This window comes from Alligator sinensis, unplaced genomic scaffold (assembly GCF_000455745.1).
Source record: "Alligator sinensis unplaced genomic scaffold, ASM45574v1 scaffold955_1, whole genome shotgun sequence".
In the NCBI taxonomy this organism is placed as follows: Eukaryota; Metazoa; Chordata; order Crocodylia; family Alligatoridae; genus Alligator; species Alligator sinensis.
This window is the reverse complement of record NW_005842791.1, coordinates 536,883-546,510: the sequence shown is the minus strand read 5'-3', so window position 1 is coordinate 546,510 and position 9,628 is coordinate 536,883. Positions and strand designations below refer to the sequence as shown.

The 9,628-nt window shown below is 63.7% G+C and overlaps 1 protein-coding gene and 2 non-coding genes across 3 annotated transcripts in view; all 3 read right to left on the bottom strand.

The window, feature by feature from the left end:
* Positions 1 to 6: 6 nt before the first annotated feature.
* The window catches only part of CHD8 (chromodomain helicase DNA binding protein 8), a 23,278-nt gene continuing 13,656 nt past the window's right edge, over positions 7 to 9,628 (bottom strand). Inside the window, 22 exon segments of the mRNA XM_025191164.1 lie at positions 7 to 596; positions 870 to 992; positions 1,293 to 1,472; positions 1,648 to 1,851; positions 2,103 to 2,339; positions 2,538 to 2,683; positions 2,980 to 3,006; positions 3,934 to 4,165; positions 4,167 to 4,381; positions 4,839 to 5,047; positions 5,163 to 5,367; positions 5,591 to 5,645; positions 5,908 to 5,983; positions 6,291 to 6,405; positions 6,848 to 6,951; positions 7,054 to 7,143; positions 7,524 to 7,680; positions 7,804 to 8,003; positions 8,307 to 8,518; positions 8,727 to 8,837; positions 9,038 to 9,217; positions 9,411 to 9,578. Coding sequence (XP_025046949.1) covers positions 114 to 596; positions 870 to 992; positions 1,293 to 1,472; positions 1,648 to 1,851; positions 2,103 to 2,339; positions 2,538 to 2,683; positions 2,980 to 3,006; positions 3,934 to 4,165; positions 4,167 to 4,381; positions 4,839 to 5,047; positions 5,163 to 5,367; positions 5,591 to 5,645; positions 5,908 to 5,983; positions 6,291 to 6,405; positions 6,848 to 6,951; positions 7,054 to 7,143; positions 7,524 to 7,680; positions 7,804 to 8,003; positions 8,307 to 8,518; positions 8,727 to 8,837; positions 9,038 to 9,217; positions 9,411 to 9,578 — 3,729 coding nt within the window. The 3' untranslated portion in view covers positions 7 to 113.
* Positions 1,944 to 2,048, bottom strand: LOC112547902. The gene has a single exon (XR_003091684.1). It is a non-coding gene; the product is annotated as a small nucleolar RNA U6-53/MBII-28 (small nucleolar RNA).
* Positions 6,065 to 6,164, bottom strand: LOC112547901. The gene has a single exon (XR_003091683.1). It is a non-coding gene; the product is annotated as a small nucleolar RNA U6-53/MBII-28 (small nucleolar RNA).

Sequence of the window (9,628 nt, the reverse complement as noted above, 5' to 3'; positions counted from 1 at the left end):
GCGGGGGCTGCAGCACCGTGCACGTGGAGCCGGCGGCAGCGCCCATCAGGGCCTGGGCAGCCCAGGAGTCCCGCTGTCCTGTCTGTCCGTCCATCCGGCCCTTGGTCCTCCGCTCAGTCACCCTCCTCGTTGGCCCCGTCGCTGGAGTCCGAGTTGGCCGGCATCATGGGGTCGTCGAGCAGGGAGAAGTCCCGCTCGGAGCTGGCGTAGCCCTGAGACAAGTCGTCCATCTCGTCTTCGTCCTCGTCGTCGTCCTCATCTGGCTGCAGGTGGCCCGGGTGCCCCAGGTGCAGCGGGGGGCCGGGAGCATAGCTACCGTGGCCCAGCCCGGGGTGCAGTAGGGTGGCGGAGGAGGAGGCTGCGGGTGCGGGGAAGGGCGCGTAGGGCAGCGCGGTGCCTGGGGCAGGGCCAGGCTGGAAGTGGCTGTGCAGGGCCAGGGGCCCCATAGCCCCCAGTTGGCCCTGTGCTGCACCCCCCATCAGCGAAACCATCTTGGAGAGGTCCACGCCTGCCCGGCGGCCCCGTGCTTTCTGACCCCCCGCTGCAGCCATGGGGCCTGGCAGGAGGCGGTGCAACATGGAGTCGGGCATGTAGCCCTGCAAGAAAGGAGGGAGGGAGGGAGGATGATGGTTAGTGCTAGGACCTCCCTGCCCCAGCCTCCCCTGAGTTCCTAGGAGACCCCCATCCGTGTCCCGAGGTGCAACAACCACGATGCCAGCAAGGCCTGGCCATACCTGTGAAAAGGATCGAGTCTGGCCTCAGCCCTTCCCTGCTCCATAACTGCCCCTTTCAAGTCACCCCACTGCAGCCGAAGCAGAGACAGGGAGGGCAGGAGGGGGCTTAGGGGGAGGGTGCCGTTGGCCTCTCACCTTCTTGGTGCCTGAGGTGTCGGGCATGAGCCCCCGCTCCAGCCCGGGAAGGCAGCTAACCTCGGCCATGCCTGGCTTCCGGCACCGGTGCCACTTGTACTGCTTGCGGCGGTCCTCCATGTACTAGGGGCAGAGAGCAGGATGGTGGGTCAGTGGCCTTGCTGTTCTGCTGCCCCCAAAGTCCGGTGCCAGGTGCTGCCCATGTAGAGCAAAACTGCCTCCCCCCGCCCCCGTCCACACCCAGGAGAACACAGGTCCTTCCAAGTCTGAGATCTGGGCAGCTTGGACAGCCCGAGAGGCAGCACCCACCCGCCCCAGGCACACAGATGGGGCCGCACGCACAAGCAAAGTGGGGGTACAGTGAGGGTCTGGAGGAGTGCGGGACAGGGTGCCCCACACAGGCCAAATAAACGTGACACTCACAGCCAAGAAGCGGGGGTCAATGGCGAAGTCAGGGTGCGCCTGCAGCCAGGCCTCGAGGTCAGCACGGCGTGGCGCTGCCTCCCCAACCAGCACCGTTCCGTCTGCCTTGCGAACCACTGGGATCCGAGCCTCCAGGTCGATGTCAGGGCCCCGCAGACTCTCCAGGCACTGTAGCTCCAGCTGGGGCCGAGGGCAAGGGGAAAGAATCTCCATCAGGAGACAGGGACAGACACTGACTGACCAACTCCTGCTGCCCCTCGGGGCGCTGCAGACCAGTGGCAACAGTGACAGCCCCTGGCAGAGACGTCCCTGCCCCCAGAGCACTCTCCCAGCAGCAACAACCCTTTGTACTCACCTCCACCAACTTCTTGCTGCTCTTCTTGTGGCCTTGTAGATGCTGGGGCTGCCCATGCCCATGTCCGTGGCCATGGCCCTGACTGTGGGTGTGGGCATGGGTGTGGGCGTGGGCATGAGGCTGGGGTGGGGGCTGATGCCGCTCACGCATGGCGCCATTGGGGACAAGCCTGTGCTTCTGGAAGGTCAGCTTGATCCCCTCCTCCTGCGGGCCGGGGGTGGGAGTCAGAGCAGGTTCAATAGGGAACAGAAGCCAAAGCTTGACCCCTACCCCCAACTTCCCCCCCATGCCACAGGGCACCTCAGCTCTTTGTGAAGAGAGTTGAACTCACCCCCCCCTGCCAGAGCCAAGCTGCGGGCCCAGCTGGGGGTCGGTATTAGCATGGCGAGTCATCATGGGCACCTCCCTACCCCCTGCCCCACACACATGCGTGCACCCCCTGCTCCCCTACTAACATCCTTGATCTGCACTGTGAACTCCTTCTCCTCGGGGCTGTGCCGCAGCCGTGTGTAGGATATGGGTGCCTCTTCAGGGGGGCCGACACGGGGGGCAGGAGGGCCGTAGTCCCCAGGCAGTCGGGCCATGCCCTCTCCTGGTCCCCTGCAGACCTCTGGTCCACGTGGCCCAGAGGGCCACTTCCCGGTCAGCACAGCCTGGCAGATCAGGTCGATGCGGCTAAGGAGAGCCCGGTCCTGGGTGGGGAGGGAGATGGGGATGGTTAATGTAGACATGGCAACTACGCCCACCAACAAACCAGATTTATGTGGCCCCAGTTAGAGTAAGTGCGGGTCACCAGTGGACCCACGGCAACTTCCCTCCCGCTGCAGGCAGACATCCAAGGGGATCCAACCTGAGAAAGGGTTCAGCCATGCCAGGACCCCTGACCTTACCTTGGGCCAGTCGTGGGCGCGGTTCCGCTCCTGCAGCAGCAGCTCTGGGGCACTGGGCTGGGGTGAGTCACCCTCGCGGGAGGTGGGCAAGGACAGCAGCGACTCCTCCTCCTCGTACAGCTTCCCTCCACAGGATGGCTCTGCGCCTGGCATGGGGACAGGGCAGGGGTGAGCAGAAGCAGCAGCCCCACCCTTAGCCCCAGGCAGCTCCCAGGACAGAGAAGGGCAACCTAGGGGGAACACAGAGGAGGGCGAAGCAGCTGCTCCCTCCCCCAATAAGCTATTGCTATTAAAGCTGGGGTTAGGGTGGGGGCAACCCCAGTCTAGCCCCTGCTCAGCGATGGGTTGCTCTTGTCAGAGCTACTCCAAAAGGCAGCACGACATGGGGGCATGTCTAAAAGGACCCTTGCAGCTCCGACACCCCAGCCCAGCCCGTTCTTACCCCTCACGCATCTGTGATTCAGTTGGTCTGTAACAGGGGTGGCCGGCCACAAGAGGCATGGGCAGCCCACGTGCACGCATGGAGCAGGTGGGGGAAGGGGCAGGAACAAGAGCAGCAGGTGGGGAAGGAAGCGGAAAGCAGAGCAGCAAATCAGGCCGGGAAAGGGGGCAGAGGGACACTTGAGGAAAGTGCAGAGCTTGGGGCACGTGCCTGTCAAATGCCTTCTAGGCCCACTGCCTGCCTTCAGACTAGCACAGCTAACCCCTTCTCCCAGAACGCCCAGACCTGCTGCGGGCAGAGCTGTCCCTAGAGGTGTGTGGGACCCAGGGCATATCAGCCTGTGCAGGGCCCGGGGAGGGTTGGGGGGAGCAGCCGAAGCCAGCAGCACTCGGCGGCAGTGGCACCAACCGCAGGACCCCCCAAAGTGCAGGGCCCAGGGTAGTCGCCTCCCCCCAGGGGAGACCCTGGCTGCAGGTAAAGCAGGGGGCCCAAGGGCACTGCCCACATCCTGCCCGTGCAAAGCTTAACACGTGCTCGAGAGACCCTAGGCAGAGGCCGTGCTCCCTGCCACAGAAAGAGGTAAAATTTCCCACCTGCCCCGGTCCATGCCCATCTGAGCAGGGACACACACACGCACGGACGGACTCCTTCCTGACCCCAATACAGCACTGAGCTGACCCCGAGTGGAGAAGCAAGACCCTCTAGGTAGGACCCTCTGGGTGTGAGCCTCACACCCCAGTGATGGTCCCCACCTTAGGCTGCAGCCAAGACCCAGTGCTACCGAGGAAGGCAAAAAACCCGATACCCGTAGCAACAGGATGAGGGGAGGTAGATGGACTCCCCACGGGGCAGCCAGCAAAGCCCAGAAGCCTGGGGAACACCAGACACCGCCACTCTGCCCTGCGCAAGAAAGGCTCCCCCCAACCCCAGCACAGCCTGAATAGGGGCACTCACCCCGCTCATCCTCGCTGTCGTCGGAGCAGGATGAGGAGGAGCCGGATGAGGAGGGCGAGAGCTTGCCCAGGTCGAGCTCTGAATCCGAGTCGTCGGCCGAGTCTGGTTTGGGGGGCACAGGGGGCGGGAGCGGGGCAGGTGGCAGCGCGGCCGGTGGCTCTGGGGCGGGGGGCAGTGGGGCAAGGCCAACCCCAGGGGGCTGCGGCGTGCCAGCATGGCCATGCAGGTAGCCCCCCAGCCCCCCGCAGCAGCTCGCCATCGTGGCGGCCGCACTCCCACCAGGCGGGCAGGGCCAAGCCTGGGGGTGGGCACAGCGCCAAGCGCTCCTGCAGCAGCGGGTGGCACAGCACCTGCTCCCGCAGCCGGCGCAGGAGGTCCACACGGTACAGGGTGCGCGACGCCCGCTCCTCTGAGATCGGTTCGATGAACAGCGTTGGGTCTGGGGACTCTGCGGGGCAGGCGTGCGGTGAGTGTAGGGCCCCACAGCCTTGGTGCTCCTGCACCCCCTCTCCCCACCAATACGAGCACAGCCCTGCAACCCCATGGACCTGCCCCCCGCCCCATGATTGTGCCCCCTAGATCTGCTCCCCATCAGAGCTTGGCCCTCAGGCCCCACAGACCTGCCCCGTGCCCCCCAACCCCTCCAATAAAGGCCATGTTCTGGGGTACCTACCAGAAAATAGGGTGTCACTAGTTCCCTCCCCACATGCCCCTGCTCCCTTGGGCAGGCCCCTGGGAAAGATGCTCCCAAGGGAGAAGAGGGACCCATGCCAACCACCATGAGCCCTGCGGCTTTCCCCTGCAAGGGACTCAGGTGAGGGGACCAACGTGGCCACCTGCCCAGCACTGGCAGCTGGGGCAGCAGAAGCAGGCCAGGCAGGCAACACCAACACATACGCACTCACCGTCGCCAGCAGCGGGTGGCAGGCGGCAGACCTGGCGGCACATGGCCACGAAGCCGTGGTAGTACTTGGTGAGGCTCTCGTCTGTCTTACGGTCCAGCCGGGCCAGGGCGCGGAAGCGGCCCCAGTGGAAGCGCAGCGTGTCAGGGTCGTACTCCACGCCGAAGCTCGACACCACCCGGTAGAAGTCCGACTGCTCCCGCCGCGTCCACCTGTCCAAGCAGGGGGGTGGGGGTAGTCAGAGGCTCGTATTCCCACAGGCAGGCAGGTGTGTAGGCCCCGTTCTACCCAGTGGTGCTCCCCTCCATGCCCATGCCCCAGACTCACCGCTGCTGCTTCTCGCGACGCACCATCTCCTTGAGCTTGCAGGCGGCCTCGCAGCGCCGGCGCCGCCGATCACCCCTCTCGGCCGCCTCCATCTTCAGCTGCTCCTGCTTGTAGCTGCGCTGGTAGGCGGTGATCAGGCGCCGCAGGCGGGCGGTGAGCGCTGAGCCTGGCGGCCAAAACAAATGCCCTGGCTGGGCTGGCTGGCCTGGGGACAAGAGGCAAGAGTCAAAGCCTGGAGCAGGAGAACCGTTTCCAGGCTCGCTGCCCCTCAAGTCACCCCTCCTGTGTCTGCTGCTGGGGAAGGCACCCCCTCTACGCCCCACAGGGGATACTGCCTGCTTCAGCTCTCTCAGTGCAAACCCCTTCCAGGTAGATGCTCTCAAGCAGGTGCCCTCATGCCCGTGAATCCTTCCCTTCCCTCCTGTTACCTTCATCTCCATCCACTACGGAGATCTCCTCATCTAGCATCATCAGGGGGTCGCCCTGGGGAGGTGATGGGAGAGGCATGAAGGAGAGGAAAATGCCACACAGCCCACTGCCCTCCACCCATGCTTCATGTGGACACGAGGGGTGACCCTCCATCCTTCCCCAGGGGGAATCCTATCCCATAGTGAGGGCCACAGGAACCACGGAGATACTGGGGGTCTCGTGGGCATGGGGTGAATGGCCCAGGGCTGCTGCAGGAGATACAGCCAGGGGAGGGGAAAGGGCATGGGTGGGGGGGGGTACCCCAGGCTCTGCTCACTTCGTCGTCCTGTTCCTTGGTTGTCCCAGGCAGTGGCTTGTACTCAGGGTCCTCGCAGTCCTTGTCAAAGTCAACCCTGCAGCCCAGGGCATGGGGGTGTAAGCCACGCGGCCCCTTCCCTGCCACCCCAGCCCAGCTCCCCACCCGAGAGAAGTAGGTGCCTCAGACCTTGAGAGAAGACTTTTAACTCATGCCCCCAGAGCAGAGCCATGTGCCTTGCCGGAGGTCGGTATTAGCATGGCGAGTCATCACAGGCAGCCAACAAGTGGCACACCCTACCCCAGGTAGATCTTCCCTCAGGGAGTACCCCCTCTCCCTTGGCCAGCGGCAGGGGTGGTCTATATTAGCAGTGTGAGCTCACATGGGCATCTGCTGTCACTCACCCCTCAGCCACGTCCAGGCGCTGCTCAGCTGCAATGGCCTTCTCATCGGGGCGTCCGGCCTTCTCCAGGAAGCAGAGTGCGGGGTCAGCCCGCATAGTGTTGTATTTCTCATAGCCTATGGGGCAGGGAGGGACGGGCATTAGGCCAAGCATGCAGGGGCTCAGCCTGGCCCAGAAAGACCCCCACTTGCTCTCCAACACAGTGTACCGAGGGTAGAGTGGTGCTACGATTGGGGGCTCTCATCCTCCCTGCTCTCACACCCCTGGTCTGGTGGTGGCCAGTCCATCACCCTACCGTCTGCCAGTACTGGCCACATCCCCCACACCCTGCCCTGCGTTTCTGGCAATACGTGCACGCAGCCCCTCTTGCCCCGTGTTCACAATATGCATGCACGTGCGGTCCTGCCCAAGGCGATTGATCCTCACCACAGACATGCACCAAGCCCCCCTTGCAACAACCACGCACACAGCCTCCCACCCCGTATTCCTTGCAACAATATATGCACATGCAGCCTCCCTGCCCCATGCTCCTGGTGACACATCTGCCCACGCCCGCACCATGCTTGAAAACACCGATGAGCAGGGACTTGTCGGCCTCGGCATCCCACCACGCGGTCGGCACTTCCAGCTGCTCCACGAGCGGGAACCAGATGTCGATCTCGCTGCGAGGAGGGCAGAGAGGATGCATGAGCACCAGCATGGACAGATGGGTGGCAAAAGAATGGAGACAGACAGGCCAGGGTGGGAGGGGGGAGCTACATTACCTGGCGATGGCACCAGCCAGCACCTTGTTGGCTTGGTCTCCGATCACCTCCTGGCGGAGGTAGTAGAGCATCCGCACACGCAGCAGCACCCTGTATGCAGAGAAGTGGAGACAGCACAGGGTTGGTCAGGAAAAAAAAAGCACAGAAATCACCTACTCCCCCTGTGCAATTGGATCCCATCAACCTGGCCTCTGTTGGTGGCCAGTGGGATCAACACTCGGGCACAATCTTTTCCATCTTGCACTGGGGTCAAGTATAGGGAGCAGTGGGGCCCGAATAGGACCCAGGCATCCGGGGTTTCTCTAGTGCCCTGTGGAGGAGGTAGGGAAGCCCAGATGCCTGGATCCCTTAGCTGCTGTACTGGGAAGAAACCAGGGGACAGGTGCCAAGAGATGGTGTACCCGGATGCCCAGGTCCCTTCCCTGGTGCCCTAGGGAAGGGGTGGATGGAGAGGGAGCTGGATCCCTTACTTGTTGCACTGGTGCTTGAGGTGCTTCTTGTAGCTCTCATCCTGGAAGAGGGTGTCGGGGTTGTACTTCCGGATCCAGTCGGCCTTGTGGACATCGAACGTGCTCTGGGACTTCACCTTCTTGCCCTTACGCCCTCGCGGCACTGGAATCGACAGGCCTGTCAGGCGGACAGACAGACAGAGGGAAGAGGGAGGGAGGGAGGGAAGGAGGGAGGGAGGGAGGTGTCAGACGGGGCCTGCCGCTCCTGAAGGCGGGCAGGGTGGGCTGCGGGGGCCCTCACCAGAATGGTTCTGCAGCTCCTTGGCCTTGCCGTTCTCGCTGGGGCTGATGAGGTCCCAGATGAAGCCCTTGATGTTCTCATCGCCGCGGTAGTGCAGCAGGCAGTACACCAGGATGGCGCGGCAGATCGTCTCCACATCCCGCTCCGACAGGCGCCGCTTGAACCGCCCGTGTGAAAGGATCTCCCGCCACCGGCCCCAGCTGCAGGGCACACACATGAAGGTCAGCACCCGTGTTGGAACCCACCCGACCCACAGAGCCCACCCCCCCCGGCAGTCATACATACACACACCCACCCTGTCCCCAGACCCGGCAACCCACCCCTCTCCCCCAGGAGGGAGAACCCTCAAAGCACCCTGCAAAGGAAGGGCGGGGGGCCTCCCTGCAGCTCCATGACCCGCCAAGGGCAGAGCAGGCCAATGGCAGCCTTAGCTCCAGACCTGGCCCTAACACCCAGACCAGCAACTGCCCCCTGCTCAGACCCCTGCCCGGTGTGGGGCTGACCCATAGACGAGGAGGTGCTTCTCAACACGGAAGCAGTCGGTGCGGCCATAGGTGTGGTGCGTGCTGTGGTGGTGCCGGTCATGGCGCCGGGAGCGGGGCCGCTCCTCATCCTCACTCTCCAGGTCCGAGAACTCCACCAGGTCGTCGTCCTTCAGTGTGCTAAAGTGGCGTGTCTGCTTCCGCACGCGCGGCGTGTCAATCACCAAGTTGTTCTGAGGGCAGATGGTTGCACTGGGGCAGGGGCACAGTGCCCCTGTCTATCTGCCCACCCCACCTGCTGGCTCCAGCGTTACTGGGGCAAACAGCCCCCAAGACCTGCACCTGTACTCCCCAGAGCCCCTGCCTGCCCCCACGGTGCCTCACAGCCCCACCTCCTCCTCCATCCCTGCCTGCCCCCCAACCCACTGCCCTGTCCCCAACCTTGCTGTTAAGCAGGTCCAGGTCCAGGTCGGCCTTCTTGGCCCACTTCTGCCAGAAGTTGGGGTCGTCCAGGGCAATGTCAGTGCGGTTCTCCGAGGCCACGAAGCTTGCCTGGAAGAGCACCAGGTATCAAATCGGGGGCGGGGGGAAGGGCGGTGCTGGCCCAGGGCTGCCCCCTACCCAATGCCACCTGCATGGGTTGTCTATCAGGTCTCTTCCTGCCCTAGATTCTCACCTCCCTCACCACCATCTGCACCCCAAGCTTTCCCCGGGATACTGGGCACAGGTGGGAACCTTGAGGAGGGTGGTACCTTGGCGAAGGTGGAGCCCTTGCCCTCACTCTCAATGGTGATGGTGGTGGTACGCCGCAGCAGGATCTGGTCAATGTCCTCCTCGCAGAACTTGGAGCCCTCGTCGTCCTCCTCCATGATGGCAGCGTAGGCCCCTTTGCGCAGCAGGTCCTCGATCTCCTTTTTGGAGAACTGCTGGATCTGACAGGGCATGGAGGGGTGGGGGGAGTAAGAGGGGGAGGAACCTCCCCCTACCCATCCATGCCAACCTCCTCTGACACTTGCTGCTTCCCCCCTTCCTGCCTGGCCCAGCCCAGTCCAGCGCTGGCGAGGCACGCAGCTGAGGCTACCCCAAGCACACCACAAGGAAAGCAGCTCCCGGCATCACCCCTACCCCAGTAATGTTGCCCTCGCGCCCGCTCATGGACTGCAGCACAGCCTTGTCGAGACCCAGCTTGAGGCTGGCTTTGTCGAACATCTCGCGCTCGTAGGAGTTGCGGGTGATGAGGCGGTACACCTTCACCGCCTTGCTCTGCCCAATGCGGTGGCAGCGTGCCTGTGCCTGGGAAGGTGGGGAAACGACACACGGGGCATCAAAAACAAGCATGGGGG